Source organism: Solanum tuberosum, unplaced genomic scaffold (genome assembly GCF_000226075.1).
Source record: "Solanum tuberosum cultivar DM 1-3 516 R44 unplaced genomic scaffold, SolTub_3.0 scf00243, whole genome shotgun sequence".
NCBI lineage: Eukaryota > Viridiplantae > Streptophyta > Magnoliopsida > Solanales > Solanaceae > Solanum > Solanum tuberosum.
Window position 1 is genome coordinate 782,443 of NW_006239166.1, and position 21,953 is coordinate 804,395.

At 35.1% G+C, this 21,953-nt stretch overlaps 3 protein-coding genes across 3 annotated transcripts; 2 read left to right on the top strand and 1 right to left on the bottom strand.

Annotated features, from left to right (window-relative positions):
* Positions 1–211: 211 nt before the first annotated feature.
* On the top strand, positions 212–7,112 carry LOC102596472 (conserved oligomeric Golgi complex subunit 7). The gene is made up of 10 exons (XM_006357193.2): positions 212–591; positions 700–789; positions 915–1,034; positions 1,132–1,233; positions 1,363–1,637; positions 3,712–3,857; positions 4,269–4,467; positions 5,278–5,956; positions 6,109–6,441; positions 6,642–7,112. Exons 1-10 carry the CDS (start codon positions 307–309, stop codon positions 6,918–6,920), a joined length of 2,508 nt encoding a protein of 835 aa, XP_006357255.1. The 5' UTR covers positions 212–306; the 3' UTR covers positions 6,921–7,112.
* Positions 7,113–9,409: 2,297 nt separating this feature from the next.
* LOC102596136 (uncharacterized protein At1g27050) lies at positions 9,410–11,662 on the bottom strand. The gene is made up of 2 exons (XM_006357192.2): positions 11,206–11,662; positions 9,410–10,278 (listed from the first exon to the last, which is right to left on the bottom strand). Exons 1-2 carry the CDS (start codon positions 11,545–11,547, stop codon positions 10,003–10,005), a joined length of 618 nt encoding a protein of 205 aa, XP_006357254.1. The 5' UTR covers positions 11,548–11,662; the 3' UTR covers positions 9,410–10,002.
* A 1,083-nt stretch (positions 11,663–12,745) lies between these two features.
* LOC102597342 (uncharacterized) lies at positions 12,746–15,696 on the top strand. The gene is made up of 2 exons (XM_006357196.2): positions 12,746–13,475; positions 14,835–15,696. The coding sequence occupies exons 1-2, from the start codon at positions 12,949–12,951 to the stop codon at positions 15,247–15,249; spliced, it is 942 nt and encodes a 313-aa protein (XP_006357258.1). The 5' UTR covers positions 12,746–12,948; the 3' UTR covers positions 15,250–15,696.
* The last annotated feature ends 6,257 nt before the right edge of the window (positions 15,697–21,953 follow it).

Consider the following 21,953-nt stretch of genomic DNA (forward strand, 5'->3'; position numbering starts at 1 on the left):
TTATCTAAAATTAAAAAGTTTAATCTTATAAAAAATAATTAATTTATATTTTTCAAATTAATATATTTTAATTAAATTAATAGTAAAAACTAAAGTACAAAAAATTTATATGAACATAAAATGCATGTTTGACAAAAATAAATTTATTAAATTTAGATTTTTTTAAAAAAATACTGAAACAAATGAAAAAACAAAATATAACAGAAATTCAAAGCAAAAAATTCACTTTCCAAACAGGTCCTAAATGTGGTGTTTGAGGAGTTCTCTAAGCAAAGCAAAGGGAATTACCAGTGATCGACGGCAACGATGATGGTGGATCTGAGTTCCTTCTCCGACGAGAAATTTGATCCCAAAAAATGGATAAACTCAGCGTGCCAGTCACGACATCCACAGGATCCACTGGACAAACACTTGATGGATCTGGAAATGAAGCTTCAGATGGTGTCCGAAGAGATCGCCGCTTCCCTTGAGGAGCAAAGCGCCGCCGCACTCCTCCGTGTCCCCCGCGCCAATCGAGATGTCATCCGCCTTCGTGACGATGCTCTCTCCCTTCGCTCCTCTCTCTCTGCCATCCTCCTAAAACTTAAAAAAGTTCTCTCTCTTTTCCCTACATTTACATTTTCTGTTATTGCATCATTTGCTTCACAGAAATTAAAGCAATGACACATTTCCTATCTCACAACTTTGATTCCATTGCAGGCTGAAGGATCATCTGCTGAATCTGTAGCTACACTAGCAAAAGTTGATACTGTCAAGCGGAGAATGGAAGCTGCATATGAGACATTGCAGGTAATACTTTTGTTGAAGTAATGTTTAACCTAAATCATAACTCTACCTACACTAGCAATTATTGCAGTTTCGTGCTAATTTTCTGATTTTCTGACCTCGAAATACTTGAATTTTCTTGTTCAAAGGATGCTGCTGGTTTAACTCAATTAAGCTCAACAGTGGAGGAAGTATTTGCTAGTGGTGACCTTCCACGAGCTGCAGAAACTCTGGCTAATATGAGGCACTGCTTGTCTGCCGTTGGAGAGGTGAGTTTCGACTTGCTTGTTTTTACATAACATGCCAATGTGTGTGGCATGGGCAGTGAAATAGTTCTTGCTTTATTAAGTCTCCTGCAATTTTCAGGTTGCTGAATTTGCCAATATTAGGAGGCAACTTGAAGTTTTAGAAGATAGACTAGACTCAGTGGTTCAACCACGATTAACAGATGCTCTAAGCAATCGAAAGGTGACTTTAGCTCTCTTTCTCCTTTGTAATCCTTTTCTAAAGGTTATAATTTATGTTTTACAAATGAATGCATTCTTCCACCATGAACCAGTAAGGAAACACTAAAAAACCCTTGTTGCTATTTCGTAGGTTGATGTTGCCCAAGAAATGCGTGCAATTCTACTGAGAATTGGGAGATTCAAGTCGTTAGAGCTGCACTACACCATGGTCCACCTCAAACCAATAAAGCGGCTTTGGGAAGATTTTGACCTGAGGCAGCAGGCTAATAAAGTTGCAAATGAGAAAAGTGAAATGGATAGACTATCAAATTCTCAGGATTTTCAACCGTCCATGATATCATTCTCAAGTTGGCTGACTAGTTTCTACGATGAATTGTTGCTTTATCTTGAACAGGAGTGGAAGTGGTACGAATAGCTTTTCTGCAACTTTTTCTTAGATATTTCTACTTAGTTTTGCACCTATGGCTTTGGTTCAGTGGGAAGGACACAATGTGAGACGTGTGAATGGGGTGCACGTCACGAGTTAGAATCCTGCCACTGACTAGTTGCCTGGAATTTAAGTGAAAGCAGGGTAGAGGGAAAGCTATATTCTCCAGAGTTTTGAACTGTGGACCAACTAATGTTGGGCCAGCTAACTCACTTGGTATTTTTTTTTATGAAAAAAGAAAGAAAAAATCTACTTTGTTTTCCTCCTAGAGATTGGAAGTCATATGCTCTCTTGCTTTCAGATTTTTTAATTTTGTCTTAATTGAGTTTACTGATTAAGCATGCTTATATTCTAGACTAACATCTAGATATCGGTTCTTATTCGAGTACAACTTAGGAATAAAAAAGATTACTATCAGAAGAATGAAATGGATAAACGTCCCAAAAGGAGTTGTTGGATGGGTTTAGGCATTAGAGTAAGAACCTGGAGGTCCCAGGGTTTAAACATTGGTCTTTAAAGGCTTCCTTGATGCAGCAGGCGCACCTAAGTACTGAAACTTAGGTGCTCCTGGTGCCTCAAGGAAGCCTTTAAAGACATTGTTTAAACCCTGGGACCTTAGGTCAAAAAAGTACTGAAACTTAGGTGCATTGCAGGTTGGGAGCTTCATTTCAGTTAAGTGGTACTTCATTGCAGTCATGAAAGTGCTTAGGTGTGCTTCTCATTGCTCATGGTATCTTGAAGTGGCAGGCACTAGAGTAAATACACGTGGAAAATTGATATGTGAAATCGTAATAAATAAATCATTATCGATGTATATGTTATTGACTAGGAATAGGAAATTAATGTTTTTGTGTAAGAGATTAGTTACCAAATTTGGATAAGAAACATAATAAGACATCTTTGTATCTGAATCAGAAATTTGAAACAATTTTACCACTTATTTGACATTACTTTTACTTCATGACTCCAAAATATGTGCTCACTGAATTGTATGTGTTCAAGCCTTAGTGATTTTTACTTCATATATTTCAGTAGTTGCTTCATATTTATTCATATATTGCTGTCTGCATTCATAGTATATTTTGATAAATCTAAATAATGTTTTGGTACACCAAGAAATAACTATAACTAGCTTCACGCCCAAAAATAGAATCAACTATTAATGCAACATGCAACACTGTTTGACCGTGCGCAGATTTAAAGAAACAAAGAAAGACTTTTGAAACTTATGGTCTAAAAGAACTCCTTAGACATTTGTGTGGCTATAAATAATCTCATTAAGGTTAAATGAGAATTTTAAGTCAAATTATATCTATAATATTATGACATTCTTTTTGGGATGAACTAAAAAGAAAACTATGCCACATGTATTGGGACAAAGGAACTATTTGTTTTCTCACTCCTAAAATTGAAAAGAAACAAGTGAAGTGCTTGACAATATGCATGGAATTCTCAATTCTATTAGAAGGTTCTCTGCTTAGATTTTTTTCCTTCGTAGTATCCAAAAAGAAATAAGGAGGCAATCGTGTAAACCATAGGTCTTGGTTTCGAGCCCTGGAAATAAAGTTGTCATTGCTAGGGAGCGGTTACCCCCATAGTGGGACTTTATGGTGCAAGTCCGGATCAGCTGGGAACCAAAACAGAAAGCCGGACACTGGGTGGGAAACCAAAAGCAAAATGTTACTGGTGAAGCAACCAGGCTGGTGTTTCAACTGCACTCTTACACCTTTCCAACTGATTACATGCTGGAAAACAGTTCATGAAGAAGTTAAAATACAAAAGATAATATGTTTGCCACATTCTAGTAAGGTAAAAAAGAGAAGAGGAGGAGAGGGATTCTTCTAACTTTGCTTGTCTCGATTTATGAGGAAAATGCCTTTGATACAATACCAGCCTACCTCTTGCTTTATAACCAAAACACGCCCTTTACCACCCAACCCCCTCCCCCCTCCCCCCCTCAAAAATAAAAGGTCAAGAAAATAAAAAATGAGGAGACAACCTGATATCTCCATTTAATGATCCTCTAGTGAACAATAGATTTTTTTGTTGCAGGTGTATGTTTGCCTTTCCAGAAGAATACAGAACTCTTGTACCAAACCTACTAATTGAAGCAATGTCAACTATTGGTGTGAGCTTTGCATCACTGATCAACCTTGCCATTGGGGATGCCGTGCCTGAGACAAAAGCCTTGGCCAAAGGTGAGGTTTTATTATTCTTTAGGAGTTTTTGAGAACCATGATCTGAATAACTTCTTGTTCTCTTGCACAGTTGCATGTAGTTTCATCTAAGCATAAGTTTATCATGTTTTCTGATCAATCTGTTATGGTGCTGCCTTCTCTGTTTCATCAAACATTCTGAAGAATCGATGTCCAACTAGTTCACAAGCATATAAATGGCTTAAAGTAGTTATATACATGGAGTGTTGAAATTGAAGTTTTGAGCGTGCAAATCAACCATTTGGATGTCAGTATCACCAATTTATGCATGGAAAGATTCAGCTCTAATTTCCCTATTTTGTTGTTTTTGGATGTCACTATCACTATACTTGGATAACAAAGTTCTTGGATGTTTTCCATCCATTCTGCCTCAGATTTTGCGTTGACTTTCAGGTATAATTGACATTTCAAATGGAGATTTGCCAAAAGGTGCCAAGATTCAGACTAAACATTTGGAAGCCCTTATTGAACTTCATAATACAACAGGGAGCTTTGCTAGGAACATTCAACACCTGTTTTCAGATGCTGATCCTCAAGTTTTTTTGGATGCTCTGAAGGCAGTGTACCTTCCTTATGAATCTTTCAAAAGGCGGTAAGCATACCAAAAGCAAATATTCTTGTTTATCCCTTTTGACTTCTCAAATTCACATTTTTTTCCGGCTGCATATGGCATCCCCTTGTCCAGATACCAATTTTTTTCTATTCATTTTTCTTGGTGTTTTCTCTTGAGGAGCAGTACACTTGCTCTCACGCAAAGGTCTTTTATTTGATTGAACGCATTTATGTGGTGTGATTGAGTTGAGTACCATCATTATGTAAGTAGTATATATAGCCTTAGTCCTTTCAAGTCTTGTATTATTGAGTTGAGTACCATCTTCACGTAAGTTGTATACATAGCCGTAGTCCTTTCAAGTCTTGGATTATTGAGTTGGAGAAGTTCGTTCTCTTCTAGGTGACTGAGTTGCAAAAATTTAGTGCTTTTGATGAGGGTAGCAATATGGGTCTGTTGATTCTTCTTTCATTTCTTTTCTGCAAGCGTTTTTAGGAATAATGACTACTCAGTATCTTGTGATATGCGATATTACATCACTCTGTTTTCTCTCTCACATCCTTGACCTTTATGCTAGATGAAGCATAGCTGGAGCTGGTTGTAATATATAAGTATCAACTTGTAGGTCAATAACTTGAAGTTTCCTGCTTAAATATCATCATCCTGGTACAATCAGACGTGTTGACTATTTACATGTAAAGATAATGTGTTGGGTGGTTTTGTTAGACCCTTGAGCATGTTTTTCAAGTACTTCGTCTGGTGTCATTGGAGGATCTGGAGCGTAATTGCAAGGTTATCTGCTTTTCAGTAACAAGTATGTGTATCCTAAATGCTTCTAAATTTGTGATCTAGATATGGACAGATGGAGCGTGCAGTTCTCTCTAGTGAGATTGCAGGACTTGATCTCAGAGGAGCTGCTGTTACTCTTGTGGGAGTCCAGGGAGTTGAACTTAGTGAAACTGTACGAAGGATGGAAGAGTCAATTCCACAAGTCATTTTGCTTCTTGAAGCAGCAGTTGAAAGATGCATCAACTTTACTGGTGGTTCTGAGGTGGATGAGTTAATTCTCGTGCTGGATGATGTCATGCTACAGTATATTTCCACTTTGCAGGAGAACGTAAAATCATTGAGAGCTGTTTGTGGACTGGATGTGGATGCTATTAGTACAAAGAAAGATACGGGAGCAGAAAGAAGGGAAGCAGCTTCAAATGCACGTAAAGTTGATTTCACATCAAGTGAGGAGGAGTGGTCATTTGTTCAAGGTGCACTACAGATCCTCACAGTTGCTGATTGTTTAACCAGCAGATCTTCAGTCTTTGAAGCTTCCCTCAAGGCTACTCTTGCTAGGTTGAGTACAAACCTCTCTCTCTCAGTTTTTGGGTCAAGTATTGATCAAAACAAGCCAGATGTAGTCAATGATGATGGAAATGGGCAATTATCTGTGGCTCGAAAGGCTGCCTTGGATGTGGCAGCTGTGAGACTGGTCGATATTCCTGAAAAGGCTCGGAAGCTTCTTAATTTATTGGAGCAGGTCAGTGGTTCCCACAATAGTTATACATATCTGGAAGTTTGTCTTTCTTTTGAGTTCCTTAGCAATTCTATTCCTTCAATGCATCCTTGCCAAATCTTCTACAATGGAAATTTGATCTCACATTGACAACTTCTTTTTTGTGCCTTCTGCAGTCTAAAGATCCCAGGTTCCACGCACTTCCAGTAGCATCACAACGAGTTACAGCTTTCACAGACGCAGTCAATGAGCTTGTTTATGATGTTCTCATTTCAAAAATACGGCAGCACTTCAATGATTTGTCACGGCTGCCCATATGGTCATCTATTGAAGAACATAGTCTAAGGCCCCTCCCAACCTTCAGTGCATACCCCCAGTCTTATGTGACTGGAGTTGGTGAATATCTCCTTACATTACCCCAACAGCTAGAGCCCCTTGTAGAGAGTATTTCCAACAGCGATCCCAATGCTGATGAAGCCCAGTACTTTGCAACTGAATGGATGTTCAAGGTATATATGTTTTAGTTAAATATTTTATGATCAAGTGTTGAGCATTTACCTACAAATATCTGTGCTATCAACTGAATACTTAATAAAAAATCGAAAATATCAGGAGGCAACATGTAGAAGTGGAGTTTGATTAGGATCTACTTGTGTCTCCAAGTGTATTTCTTCTCACAATTATTTCCTTTGCCTTTGTTTTTGAAAAGGTTGCTGAAGGTGCCACGGCACTTTACATGGAACAGCTTCGAGGGATCCAGTATATAACGGATCGTGGAGCACAACAACTTTCTGTTGATATCGAGTATCTAAGCAATGTACTTTCAGCTCTATCAATGCCAATTCCTACATGTCTTGCTACATTCCAGACATGTTTTTCAACACCTAAAGATCAGCTCAAGGATCTTATAAAATCAGATTCAGGTAATCAGCTTGATCTTCCTACCGCTAACCTTGTCTGCAAGATGCGACGTATCAGTTTAGAATAATGACTACTTCTTAGTCATGCTGTGTTGTTACTGCTGCAGAAATGGTACAACACTAGACCTATTTGTTGTAGAGAGTTTTGTTTTTCTCCTTTCTCCATAGATAACAATTGTGTTTACTTTCTAGACCTTGACAAATATTTGTACAAGTACGTTCTAAAGTTATATGTGAAAGATATGATTTTTGTCAAAAAATCTGAATTCTCCATGATAGCTAATTTTAAAGAGACAGATCCACAGAACATTTCAATCAAAGATTAACTTGTTCAGAAAAGAAGATAAATACTCGTAGGGGGGAAAAAGAAAACTTTATTATGTATTTAGGTGTTCACTTGAATTTATTCGGTAAAAAATTATATTATATATATAAGGAATTTTATTTTTTATGTATATATATAGAGAGAGATTTTAAATCTTTTAAATTCAAAAATAGAGGCTGATTCAATGGTTTAAGGAGTTCAAAATTCGCCTTGAGATTTCAAATTCAAATTATATGCACTACATTATTATTTTTCAAATCCTTTACTGAAAATCCTAGATCTGCCACTGATGGCATGAAGAGATTTTTATTCTACTAAGCTTCCTAACCCAAATTCCTAATGCACCAATACTAACAACATTCCTTTAATAGGTAATAGAAATATTCTAAGCATTCCGTTAGTTATATATCAACGTTCGAACAAAAATACTTGTATGCATGACTCCCTCTTGGAAAGGCAAAACTAGCCCTCAAGTACATATATTATATCCCAAAACAGATAAAGAATTTCAAATTCAATTATGAATATTTAAGAGGCTCCTATTGACTTCTAAACAAGATGATTTCATTCATTAAAAACAAAGATTGGCCTAAAGCTCAAAACATATTGGTTGGTCATTCACTTGGAGACTTGGGATCTCTTCAGAAAATGTGAAGGTTGATTAAAGCTGACCAGCCAAAAAAAATCGAACTAGTTTAGTTCTGATCTGAGTAGGCTCATAAAACGGACTATTCTAACCCCGAGAACTGGCCTGACCATCCTCGTTTGTGGTCAGTGTCCCGTAATCAGGAAAAAGCAGCTCTCCTGCTAGTACGCGATCAATTTCAGTTCATCAGATTCCACTTGGCGGTTGAAGTGAAGTGCTTATGTTGAATTCTATCAACAATACCACTTACAGCTGAAGATTTCCCAGCACGAAAAGTAGCATCAATAGTTGATCCTTAGATATATACAATAAGCTGAAGAAGATTGCACCACATAGCAGGCTGAGTGAATCTCTAAAAAGACTAGCAATCAACACAGTTTTGTCAATAGAAGTACATCTTGCCCCTGAGTTCTATTAGCTGTACAATCCTCCCAACCTTCACATTCTTTCTTTTTCCTTTTCTTTTTTTGATGAAGCAAACATTTATCTCTTTTTATTTTTGACAACCATGTTTGTCTATGTCAGCTACGCATACCTTGACTATTCCACAGAATACCAGCTACCTCCCACTAGCACTGATACGGCTAACTCAAAACAGATGGAAAGAAATCATCTATTTTACTGAGCAAAATTTATAGAACAACTACTCCATTATCCCTTCAGTCTTAGCACAACAAGGTCAAATAACATCAACATCTATTGTCATCTCATATTCTCATATGCTTATTTGCACAGACTCTTCACTTTTGATGCCACACCCATGTTGGATTCTCCAAAAATACACTACTTTTGGCGATTCCAACATGCACCCGTTGACATTTTTGAAGAGTCCGAGCAACATAGCTCATATGTCTTTTACAGGTTAAGTATGATTTGATATTAGCTCAAAAATAACTTCTTTACCTTGAAGCCCTTCTTACCCCTGATTCTCTAGTTCATTCCCAGAGAATGCCTTATGACGATCATACCTGTTGAGCAATGGATGAACAGTGATACCTTCTAATTGATGTTAATGAAAATCATTCTATGTAAAATTCTGCAAAAGATAAATAGCAAATCTATAGCAGAATAGAGACAGTAAGCTAGGATATTCCTCTTGTCAAGTTATCTTGCAATGAACCTTTCCAGCTAAATTGGTACTGTTGCAGCAGGATTCTATGAAAGAAAACATGGAAAGATTATAAATCATTTATGCTTAAACAAAATGACATTTCTTCCTATGGGGAAGAGAGAGATTACCAAACCAGCGACAAAGCAAGAAGCTGAGTGAGGGAGGCCCAAACCAAACTACAAGAAACCTGTAATCAAGCATCATCTTCATTTACATCATATGATACATTGATACTGTTCAGAAAATGAGTGTAAGAAAATTTGAGACAGCTCCCGTCACTAGGATTCAAGATGGACATCTTCTCATTCCTTAGATGCACAATTTCAAGAACAAAATACAATGCTCCAACTCTTGTAACCAGTCAATATCAATGTAGTGCATTATTACTAGTAAAAACTGTTCAACATCGAGACAATAACATCATCCACAAACATCTGATCAACATTTAGACATCATGCACAACTCTCATAACCCATATAACAACTTTTTGTGTCATAGTTACATGTCTCCAAAATAGTCAACAAGAAGGTTTCAAATGTGCCATCAGTACTTACCAGAAAAGATAATTAACACAGGGTGAATTAGCTCTACAAGATTATGTGGCATGTGGCTGCCTTCTATATATTACACAAGCTAAAAGCCATGACAGAAAAAGCAGATTCTTCTACATCCCCTTTACGTAGGAGAATCCTAAAAATGTAATGTGAAAACTCATCAACGCTGCAAACTTCTTCCAAGCAGTATGGTGCAAGTACAAGTATTGAGGAACCCAAGTGTAGTAACATCTATCTTTTCGACAAAATCCAAATCAAGGACCAGCATCTTATTTGCTAAGACAGAAGCCTACATGAATTACATACTCAAATGGAAAAAAAAATCTTACGTACATGATCATTTTTTAGTGCTAGTATTACACACAGAAGAAAAACAAACAAGATAGGAACCTTATTTGAAAGAACAACTAGAACTGAAAATCACCCAACTAATCTGCAATAAAAACTCAACATTTACCTAAAGCCATATAGCTAATGTTACAAGTGAGGCAATCCCTCAAACAACGACCTTAAGTTACAAAATATCATCATAGGCAACAATTTCCCTACCCTTGTAAGGCTCAACCAGCCTTGTACTAACATGTGCACGAACATTACCGCCAGCATTATCATTATCCTCATCTCGGGGGTTCACAATTGCTGATCCCAGTCGATTACTTCTTCCGTGCCTACTTAGTGGCACTTCTGCTTTAACTAGCTTCGATGCAACCGTTGATGTGGATAGTTCATCCTTTCGCATCACACCTTCTTTCCACTGTGATGCATGGTCAGTTGCCCATATTACCTGAACCTGTCATCCCCAACAAAAGTAATGCCGCACTACATCAGCTCTCAATTTTACTTTAAAAAACCATACACAAATTATACGTCTTGGATGGTAATTAACATGCTACAACGTGTTACTCTACCTTGATTGTGCAAAAATTATATACATTGTCTGTGTATACATGCTACAACCTGTTATACTACACTGATTGTACAAAAACTATTTACATTGTCCATATATGTAATTTAAATCAATTGTACCAGCTAAAGTAACACCCACATACCAAAATTCTTGGCCGAGCTAAGACCAAGAATTTAGCTAGCGTTTGGCCATAGATTTTGGAACTATCTGTTTGATCATGAAATTTGAATCTGACCTTCAACTATTTTCAGGTTCCCAAATTTTTGAGACTTCCACTCACAGAACTTCAATTTTTTTCCAAGAAAAATCATGTCCAAACACAACTTCAAATTCCAAAAATCACAACTTTTTTTTGTGACCGCGATGTCCGGGCCAGCTGCTCGACATTTCATACGAGATATCTGCCAACTCCCACTAGCAACTTTCACACAGGATACCTGCCACCTCCCACTAGCAACTTTCACACAGGTTACCTGCCACCTCCCGCTAGCAACTTTCCCACAGGAGACCTGCCACCTCCTACTACCAGGTAACTCTGTCCACCAAAGCTACGACAGATGGAAACAATCCCCTAGTGTTTTTTTTTTGTCTCAACTGAGATTTGAACCTGAGATCTCACGACTCTCAACTACTTTAATGACCACTAGGAACACCCTTGGGTGCCAAAAATCACAAGTTCAAAAACTCAATTTTGCAAACATCTAACAGACCCACAAATTCAAAAGGTGAAATTAACACAAAAAGTAGCAATCTTGACACAAATTTCTACAATTAGAAGATATTAGAAAAAAAGAGAAGAAAGGGACATACAGGCTTGGAGTGGAGAGTAATGGGGAAAGATGAATCTTCGGCAGCTTCAACAGCAGATTGGGCAGAATCATTGGAACGGAAAGTGATATGAGCGAGACCATTAGGGTCCATACGAGTTCGAGAGATGGATCCATAAATCTCAAAACGAGATTTAATGTCGAGCACAGAGCATTCAGAAGGAACCCCAATAACCACCACAGTAGCCGGCTGTTGCTTGGTGGACGATGAGTTGTCTTCCGGCACCGGCAATGGATCGTCGGTGATTGGTGTTGGACGGCGGCGCTTGGGGAAGGAGTACGGGACGTGGCGATTGAAGTGGGTTCTGTCTCTCTTGCGGCCCATGATTTTGGGTTCTACTTGGTCTTTGGAGAAGTTGGACAAGAGATTTTGGACTATTTATTCTTTTCATAAATAATACCGAAAATGTAAATCGTATTAGGCCAGACTTATACAAATTCATGACTAAGAAGTAAATGGAGGTTGAACTCGATTCTCAACATAATTTTTAATTATAAAAAAATAACATTTCTTTTGAGATAAATTAAAAAGGGAATTATGTTAGAGACATAAAAGAATAATTAAATACTAATTAATTAATTACATTTGTGGAATGGTGGATTATTCGTAACAAAACTTGTGTATAACTTTTTTGCCAAAAAAATAAAAAAATTGTGTATAACTAGAAGATTATTTTTTGAATAAATATATATTATCAGTAGTAAACATTTGATCTTGTTTGTTTTTATTAAGATTAATATGTCTGAATTTTAAATGTACATTTGTATATTAAAAAGATTTAAATATTTGTATCTAAATATACATTTGAATATTAAAATAATGTGTTAAGATTTGAATTTGACTAATTAAGACGATTTGGTTTTTTTCAACATTTAAAATGTTCTTGAGTTTTGGTTGGTGATTTTTTTTTAAAAATCAACAAGAATTGTGATGGAGTGATAAATACTTATTCATTTTAATTAGAGGTTTTAGATTCGAATTCTAGATATAAAATTACCGTTTTTTTATAGGAGACTTTACCTCAATGTGAATTTTTTTTATGCAAATTCAAATTTGATCAGATCACAATACAAATATATGTAAGCTAGATGATACTTGTTTTTTATAATTGCCTCATTCAAGTATTGATAATCATATACATCCTCGTGAAATCATTCTTCTTCTTCACAAATAAAATAGGAGTATCTCAAGAGGAGACACTCGTCTAATATAGCGCTTTACTTTAAAGATTTTGCAATTGTTTCTTCAATACTTGTTGATGTTAGCCGATAGGCGGAATAAAAATGAGTTGACTGTTCGACTCTAAATCAATGTCAAAATCAATATCTATATTAGGCGAATTATCAAAAAGATTCATGTAAACTCTTTTCACTCGTCCTAACGAACATTAGTCGAGAAACCAAAAAAAATAATCTTGAAATGATTAACTTAATTGAGCGTTTTTTTTTTAAGATATTAACTCTATAAAAAAATTTGACCAATTAATGGACAAAGATTAAACACCTAGTTTACTCCTCCCTAATGGTATTTCCTATGCTTTGAAGGCCATATTAAAATGTACTTAAATCTTCAAAACCCTATCAAAATACCAAATCCAAAATCCTAAATTCTCCTCCTTGTGTTCATTATTCACCATGAAAATGCACCTCAATAGCGTGCTGAGCTCAAACAAATGAGCTAAAATCTCTGTATTTTTACACTTCACAGTACATTTTCCATCCCAAAATGGCCACTTCTTTGTCCCACTCTCCACAGCTATTGACTTTCTCTTATAGAAACTCCAACCCATCTTTCTCATTCCCCAAGATTCACTCTTTCTCGCATCAAAATCGACAAATTCACTTAAAGACTCAATCTTTTCCAATATTACAAACTTTTAGCCATCTGGGTCGTGTTCAAAGGGTAATTAGAGCTTCTGATGATGATAGTTTTCTTGAAGTAATTGAAGAGGAGGAGGGTTTACTGGCTAATGAGGAGAAACCATTGAAATTCTTGTTTTGGGTGTTGTTATGGGCGTCTGTATCTGTTGGTTTGTTTGCAGTTTCTGGGGATGCAAAAGCTGCTGCTGACTCTATTCGGGCTTCGGGATTTGGTGTAAAAGTTGCTAATTCTTTGAGGAGTTCAGGATGGCCTGATGAGGCTGTTGTGTTTGCTTTGGCTACACTTCCTGTAATTGAGCTTCGTGGGGCAATTCCTGTTGGTTATTGGTTGCAACTTAAGCCTACTGTATTGACTGTTTTATCTGTTCTTGGGTAAGTTTCATTTTCTCTTTAAATTCAGTAATTTGGATGAAAGATTGCACATTTGCTATACTGTCCTGATTTGAAGTCCTTGAATTGAATGTCTATTTCGAGCCGAGGGTCTATTAGAAACCGTCTCTCAACCTCTAAGGTAGAGGTAAGGTCTGCGACACTTTACCCTCCACAGACTTCACTTTGTAGGAGTACACTGGGTATGTTGTAGTTGAATTGAATGTCTGTTTCGAGCTGAGGGTCTATAGGAAACTACTTTTCTATCTATGAGGTAGAGGTAGGAGGTAAGGTCTGCGTATACTCTACCTTTACCAGGCCTCACATTATAGGAGCACACTGGGTTTGTTGTTGTTGTTGAATTGAATCTGTTATCCTTAGAAGTATTTTTTTCGTACTGTTCTTGAGTTTGTATTATGTTGCTTGCAGTTAAAAGGAATGTTGTGGTGCTGTAACTTGAATGTTAGTTACTGGCATTTCAGATGTTTTATTGAAAATGTGTATACAAACAAGCATCCAGTTGTTAGTTACTGGTAGCTGGAGTATCAGTTACTGTGAAACTGATGTCTATTGATGTCTTTTTTCCCGATGGTTTAGATTTCAGAAGCTATAGGGTCTGTGTAATCTTATATGAGAGTGAAAGGTAGTGTTTTGATGAGTAGCTAATTCTTGAAAAGAGATGTAACTTTAGTTCCTTGAGACTCGTTAGTCAATCCTGTTCTCTATAGGGACAGTTGACAATTAAATCCGATTTGACCATTGTCAGCTGATAATCAAGCTGGTGTTGCATTGGCGAGAACATAATTTTTTGGAAGTCTTATGTCTGAAAAACATGAAGGTGAAGAACATGTACCAATGACTGAAGGGTCGTTTGGTAGGATGTATTCGAGAAAACAATACATGTATTAGTTCTGGTATTATTTAATCCTTTGTTTGATAGGATTTCCAACCTATATAAAACTAATAGTACATGTATTGGTTATACACCCTATCCCCTTATCCAGTATTATATGTAGGGTGTATAATTAATAGATAGCAAATCATGATATTAGGAATGCAAGGGTTACCAATTCATGGATAGGTATGGTTAAAGACAAAACCACCTTTTGATACACCAAACCAAACAATCAATAAGAAATAATCTCAGCATTACTAATATACTCTATTCAATACTATTCTTATACACTCTACCAAACGACCCCTAAGTAACTATCAAACAATCTCTATAGCCATTGTTTTACATTAGTTAGACTTCAGAAGTTATAGTGACCATGTTAACCTTACATGAGTGGAAATGGTAGCACTTGGAGTGTGTCTTATTTTCTGTTTGCTAATGATCAAGAACTGGTGCTCCATCTGTAGGAACATGGTTCCTGTCCCCTTCATTGTGCTCTACTTAAAGAAGTTAGCAATTTTCCTTGCTGGAACAAACAAGTCTGCATCGAAGCTTTTGGATTTGTTATTTGAGAGGGCCAAGGACAAGGCAGGCCCTGTGAAAGAGTTTCAATGGCTTGGTTTAATGCTCTTTGTGGCAGTTCCATTTCCTGGAACCGGAGCTTGGACAGGAGCCATCATAGCTTCTGTGCTCGACATGCCTTTCTGGTCTGCTGTTTCAGCAAACTTTGTTGGTGTTGTCTTGGCTGGCCTTCTAGTGAACTTGTTGGTTAATCTTGGACTCAAGTATGCCATTATAACCGGCATAATACTATTCATTATTTCGACGTTCATGTGGAGTATCCTTCGAAGTCTTAAAAGCTCTATGAGCTCATCAAGCTGATATCAAATACTGTTGAAGTTTTGAGGTTATTGGTATAACCCGTTATGTATAAAACAGAAATGGAGAAGAGAAAGAGAAGTCCTTTTTCTTTCTTTAATCAATCAGTAATTATTTTTTTTGTTTGCATGACCATGGTGTCCGGCCAGCTTTCGCGTATCTCGACTAATTCCACGGGGTACCTTCCACCTCCCACCTCCCACAACAATATGTACCAGGTAACTCTGTCCACCAAGGCTTAGGACAGACCAGTACTATAACTTTTTCTTCACATATTGTTGCTATTTGTACTGGGATCCATCGTATCATCTCTTCAATCAAGAATGGCTCAACAAGACAAATTCAGTTGTCTAACACAATTCTTTTGGTTTTGTTTTTCCTCTTTACTTTCTATATGCAGTAAGAGTGATGTACTCACTACACAAAAAACAATCTTTTGGCAGCCATTAATTAACGGCAATAGCTTAATTGCCACTAAATTTGATCTGTTTCATGTAAGCTTGGCAAGGCCCATAGTAACAACAACGAACGTGCTAAACTATTGGTTCGATAAAACCTGTGGATGGTATGTCACACAACCCACTGTATGTATGTTCTTTATATGTATCATCAGTATACACTAAATCAAGGACCTTATACCAGCCACCTTGTGCTTCTAGTTTTGTGTGTGTTGAGTGTTGAGACCTACATGTTGCTCGGACTTTCCAAAACTGTTGCCGCAAAACTTCTTGTAAACATATGTGAGTCTGAATAAACACATGCGTCCAATGTCCATCCAATTTTATTAGACGAGTCAAGATATCGATTAAACACGTTGCAATAGCTCATTTAGTCAAAATAAATAAAAGGGAACTTTAGAACCAAAATGATAAAAAGCAGGATAATATTGAACTCTTTTTTTTTTTAGTCTATTTAAAAATATATATGATCTTTTTATGACGGAAGTGTAGACATTGAAATTTTATGGGACTCTACAAGACGTGTTTAATTCGAGTTGGGACTCTATAAGGTGTGTTCAATTCCAATTAGAAGTCTTGGAGGCTATTCAACCATGTACCCTAGTTCAGTATCCCTATATAAAGGGTACTATATTCCTTTGAGAAGACATCTCGAAAATTTCATAAAGAGATCGAGATCTCGAATATCCCATAAACTCTTGGGTATTTTTAAAGATCAAGATCTCAAATATTCTACAAAGTCATGGAATATTCATAAATAGATTAAATTCAAATCATCTTAATTCGAGAAACACGCCACTAACTGCCTGAATTATGTAGATCAAATTCAAATCATCATAGTTTGAGAAATATGCCACTAATGGCCCTCAAATTATGTAGATCAAGTTCAAAGTATCCTAAGTCGAGAAATACGCCACAAACGGCCCTCGAATCATGAATACATATCATATATTATTATAAGTGGGAGGCTCAATTTTCAAAGTTGAATTACTCTTTTACCCTTTTACTAAATAAAAATATTTAATTAATAAAACTATCTAATCTAATTAGTAGCAATATTTAAATTGTTACACAATTACTGCACCCTAATGTAATAAATAAATTATCTACTCTAATTAAATAGGAGTAATATTTTAATTATCACACAATTACAGCAGCCTATATTCAATGTCTTGGAATTGCTAGCTTTTTCATCTTCCTAAAATTGTCCTCTATTCAATATTTTGGTTTCGTTTCAACTTCCTTAACTTATTTTTCAATTTTTTATACCAATTTAATGTCTTGGTATTCTACTTTAACATGCATTGAATCAAATCAAAATGACCCTTTTGAATTTACGCAATAAGCCTCTTCGTTGCTAAATAAATAGAAGAATTGGAAGAGTTGCATTGAGTAATTAAATGTAGACTAATTATTAACTAGGAATAATAAATATATGAATAAAAAAGTTCAAGGAATGCGCATCAGAAAAGATCTATAAAAAGGCAAAATTATATGAATAATTAAATTTAAATTATTACAAAATGTTTTGTTGGTTCGTTTTGCCACTATTTCATGAATATATAGTACATTTAAGTCACCTTCTTAGGGGATATTTTGTACCCCTATCTACCATTTAAGTCACCTTCTTATGGGATATTTTGTACTCCTATCTACACACTACTTTTTCAGAATATTTTTATACTATCAATCAAATAATACATTTACCTTTTAATAATAAATCAATAAATTGTGAAACATTAATATGAAGTTAATGAATCTGTCTAGCCCTTAGTGTAGTTTATCTTTTACTATATAATTATATGCACTTATCCCATTAATTTTAAATTTGTTAATTCTTTTAATTTTCATCCATTAGAAAACTTTTCATGTACTCTATTAAGTTTTATATAATACACATAACATTTTTGGAAAAAGTATAGGATGCAGTTTCCATTGATTTGCACAGTAATTTAGATAGCTGTATTGTTATTCAAACTATATCATATAATTGAAAGCTAGAGATTCTTCTAGCCGATTGCAGATTTGAGGCAGCAATAAGTGAAGCAGTTCTTGTCAAAGAACCATTTCGTGGTAGTTTACCTCTCAGGTGATGTTGATTAATTAGTTAAAATTATTGTGTCTTTATGTTGTTAATCTATAATCTGTGTTACACTTTAATATGTAATTGTATGGATTACTATAGGAAAAAAGTGTTATATATGAGATTATATACTTAGAGGTTTAATCCAAAATTTGAAGTTATTTGTCTAATGCGGTGTTGTAATGCATGAAACACATTGATTTTAATAGCTTGTCATGTTACATTTGATATTATATATATACAATTTTACTAATTATTTATGTTAAATTCAAAGATGAAATGACTTAGAAGTTTAAATCAGAGAAAAGGTAATCTTCCCTTTCAAAATTCATATAACTCATTGCACATTTAATCTAATATTTTTTAAAAAAAATTACTTAGCGTGAAATACACGTGCAACGTACGTGTTCGAGAACTAGTCTTATGAGAAAAGAATCATGGGATCAACATAATTGTACCCACAATATTCATCAATAAAATTCAGGTTTCTTCATATTTTATTGTGATTGTAATGTATTTTCTGTCGCTTTAAAATTTGTTGCAAACAGGAAGAGAATTTGCTTTTAAAAATTTCTTTTTATTCTTATAAAGTGATTTATAATCACACAACTAATCAAGAAATACCTTAAATCACAAAATTTATTATATTCATAAACAATTTTAAAGATTTTATATATGTTTCATCAAAATTTATTTATAATTTACTTATGAAAGAAAAAATGTTCAAGGTGAGAACATTTTTCTTATTGGTTTCATGTATATGAGTGTCTATGGAAATTCATTATGGGACTGAAAATGTCATTGTCTCTTCCTTGTATGACAAAATAGCGAATTTTGAAGTTTTATTCAGTAAATTCAATGATTCAAAGTTCTGTAATGCCAGTCATTCTAACTATTTTTTCGTTTTAATGGATTGTTGTCACTTTTTCACGTTTTGAATGAATTGTTTCTTTTATTTTTATGTATGGTTAATAACCGAATAACTGAACCAAACCAAACCAAAACCGAAAACAACCAAACCGATAAATGTATATTATATTTGGTTTGGTTTGGTTTTGATAATTTAAAAACCGATTAAGTTGGTTTGGTTTTGGTTTTTACCAATAACCAACCCGTGAACACTCCTACACGTGGGTAGTGGTTTCCCTAGAGATGGCATTAGGGCAGCGCGGGGTGGGTTGAGTTTAACCCGCAAAATTTTAACTCGTCCGACATAAATTTTTTAATATTTTCCTTTTATAGTTAAGTTTAGTACTAAAAATAAAATTCATAAAAATAAATTCATTTTCTCATTAAGTTATATTAATTTAATAGATGATGACTTAAAATTTCTTTTTATTCTTATAAAGTGATTTATAATCACACAACTAATCAAGAAATACCTTAAATCACAAATTTTAAAACTCCTTGAAGGCGTTTGGTTATGAATTTGTTTTTACATTACTCCAGAAGATACATTCGATCATAAGATTCCTAAAAAATCCAAATTTCAACAATCATTTTTTACAGAAATTTTAAAACATCTAAAAAAATAGTTTCACTTTATATAACTCACCAAAATTCGACAATCAATTTCAATTAGCATTCATGACCGAACACAACTCTAATTTTTCACTTTATAAACCAAAGGAGCAGCTCATGAACACACGAAACGACAAAATACAGTTGGGTTGTTTGGTAGGACAAACTAAGGTATTCATATGCTAATTTTCGTATAACTTATACGATATTTGATAGATAGATAAAAAAAAACAAGTTATTTGTGTATAAAATTACTACGATATTTGGTTGACACTTTAAAAATCAGCTACCAAACGACCCTTGTGAATAGAATGTTCTCTTTCTTTGTGACACGCGGTACACACATGGGTAGTGGTGTCCCTAGAGATGGCAATGGGGCAGTGCAGGGTGGGTTGAGCGTAATCCGCAAAAAATTTAATCCGTCCCACATAATTTTTTTAATATTTTCCTTTTCTAGTTAAGTTTAATACTAAAAATAAAATTCATAAAAATAAATTCGTTTTCTCATTAAGTTGTATTAATTTAATAGATGATGACTTAAAATTTTATTTTTTTAGAGGTCAATTGAGAAAACCATGTAAAAAGTTGTATTAATTTTGATTGAACCATCTATCACTCTTATAACATTTAAAAGGTTAAAATTAAATTTGAACTCGCATAGACCAGCAATCTGCCCCGCTCTGCATTAGTTTTTTAAAAAATCACTTCAACTCGCCCGCACAACCTTAAAACCTCCCCACCCCTCATAGCTTTAAACTCATCCTGCATCCGTCCCGCCCCATTGTCATCCCTAGGTGTCCCATGAGACCGACCTTGCACGTGTGATAAAAATAGGGCCCTCACTTTTGGGCACTTTCACGTCTTGTCAAAACCAAAGCCCAATTTTTAATCAATTATGGGCCCCCACTACAGTAATATTTACATGCTTATCCGCATCGCCTTGTAAAGAATAACTGAAAGCGACTTATTGGGCTCCATAGGCCCACTAACTCCATGTGTTGCCCGCCACGTTGCTCGGCCCATCAACATCAACTCTGGCATCTTATTGTAGGGCCCATTGGGCTTTCATTTGTTTAAGTGGCATTTGTTTGACGACAAATTGGTACTGGACACGTGTAAGATCCTGTTACCGACCTTGTTTCTGACTTGTCGATATTTCATTTGTTTTCCAAAGTATATGATATTTTGGTTCTGCCTAATAAGGTTCTATTGTAGTGAAAGTTAAACAATATAATAAGAGAAAAGGGTCTGATATATCCTTAACTTGGTCATTTAGAGCTAATATATCTCTCGTTCGAAAAGTGTCTTATATATACCCCTAGTGTTACACAAATGACTCACATATAACTTTTTTCTTTAACAGAAGTAATTATTATCTCAAAAAATCATTTTTTATTGAAAAGGGTTGAAATCATGAAGAAAGCTGACTATTGAGATAATTAATGATTGTTAGTTGAGTGACATATGAGAAATTAACTGTAGAAATAATTCATTCAGAACCTATTAATTTGTCTTTTCTAAAATTCAGAACTCATAAACTCAAATTTGCAGAGACATGAGGCCGTTGATTATGCTATTTGGTTAATAGGTCCATTGAGATCACATATGTGATCTATTTAGCCTTTTAAAGTTATCGTTTATGATGCAGTCCTTTTTTAGACTCTATTATCATGAAGTACACTTATGCTGCCTCACGCAACTGTATATATTCATTCAATCGAGTAAAGAGAGCAATTGAATCACTCGTCTTCGTGAGATCACACGTGTTCTATTTAAATTTCTCAAGATATCATTTAGGGTACGGTCCTTTTTCAAACCTTACTAATATTGGTTTCAATTTCACTCTTAATTCCACATGGTCTAGAAGTTCTTTGAACATGAAGCCAAAAGGGACATTTCATGGTTCTTTAAGTCACGCAAGCTCATTAAGGCGGCTCTTCTTAAATAAAGAAATTACTACAAAGTTGTTCCTCATCCACAAAACTTGCATCAACAAAGAAAGATAACTTGTTGATTTGAAGTAAGCAAATGCAATTAAAAGATGTCTTAATTTGCTTAATCAATTAAGTAACTTAAGAGACACATATTTGAATACCAACAACGACTTGTCATAAAAGTATAGATATGATATATGCCTAATGCAAGTGGTCATCATGAGTTGCAAGTATCATCAATTGAGGCCTTTCTCTACCCCCCATCCACTTTATTATAAGCTAATATTAGAGAGGTCACACCATTTCAAGTGATCATAGTATCTTTAATGTTTCACTCTTTTACCTTTTTGGGGAGGTAAAATTTTGACCAAGAAAATTCATATTTTTAAAATATATACACAAAAACTTAAGGTATAATACATAAATATGTCTTTTAACTTGGCTTCAGCTAATATCTATGCCCTCCAACTTTAGGTGTGCATAAGTTGACACTTCAACTTGTATTAAATTGAACAAGTAGACACACGTGTTCTATGTGGTATAATACGCGTAGGACGCCATGTAGAACACAAAATTATCATGTATGATGAATGTATCTATTTTATTTTGATCCTCTAAAATTTAATCCAACCCATATATTTTTAACCATTCAAATTCAGTTCAGTCCGTTCATTTAAACTAAAAATTAACAAATAGGTTGACGGACTTGAG

Coding starts and splice junctions, on each gene's coding strand:
- LOC102596472 (XM_006357193.2), top strand. CDS start 307: ATGATGGTGGATCTGAGTTCCTTCTCCGACGAGAAATTTGATCCCAAA. Junction 592..699: donor TCCTCCTAAAACTTAAAAAA/GTTCTCTCTCTT, acceptor ATTCCATTGCAG/GCTGAAGGATCATCTGCTGA. Junction 1,638..3,711: donor CTTGAACAGGAGTGGAAGTG/GTACGAATAGCT, acceptor TTTTTGTTGCAG/GTGTATGTTTGCCTTTCCAG.
- LOC102596136 (XM_006357192.2), bottom strand. CDS start 11,547: ATGGGCCGCAAGAGAGACAGAACCCACTTCAATCGCCACGTCCCGTAC. Junction 10,279..11,205: donor TTACTCTCCACTCCAAGCCT/GTATGTCCCTTT, acceptor TGGGGATGACAG/GTTCAGGTAATATGGGCAAC.
- LOC102597342 (XM_006357196.2), top strand. CDS start 12,949: ATGGCCACTTCTTTGTCCCACTCTCCACAGCTATTGACTTTCTCTTAT. Junction 13,476..14,834: donor ACTGTTTTATCTGTTCTTGG/GTAAGTTTCATT, acceptor CTCCATCTGTAG/GAACATGGTTCCTGTCCCCT.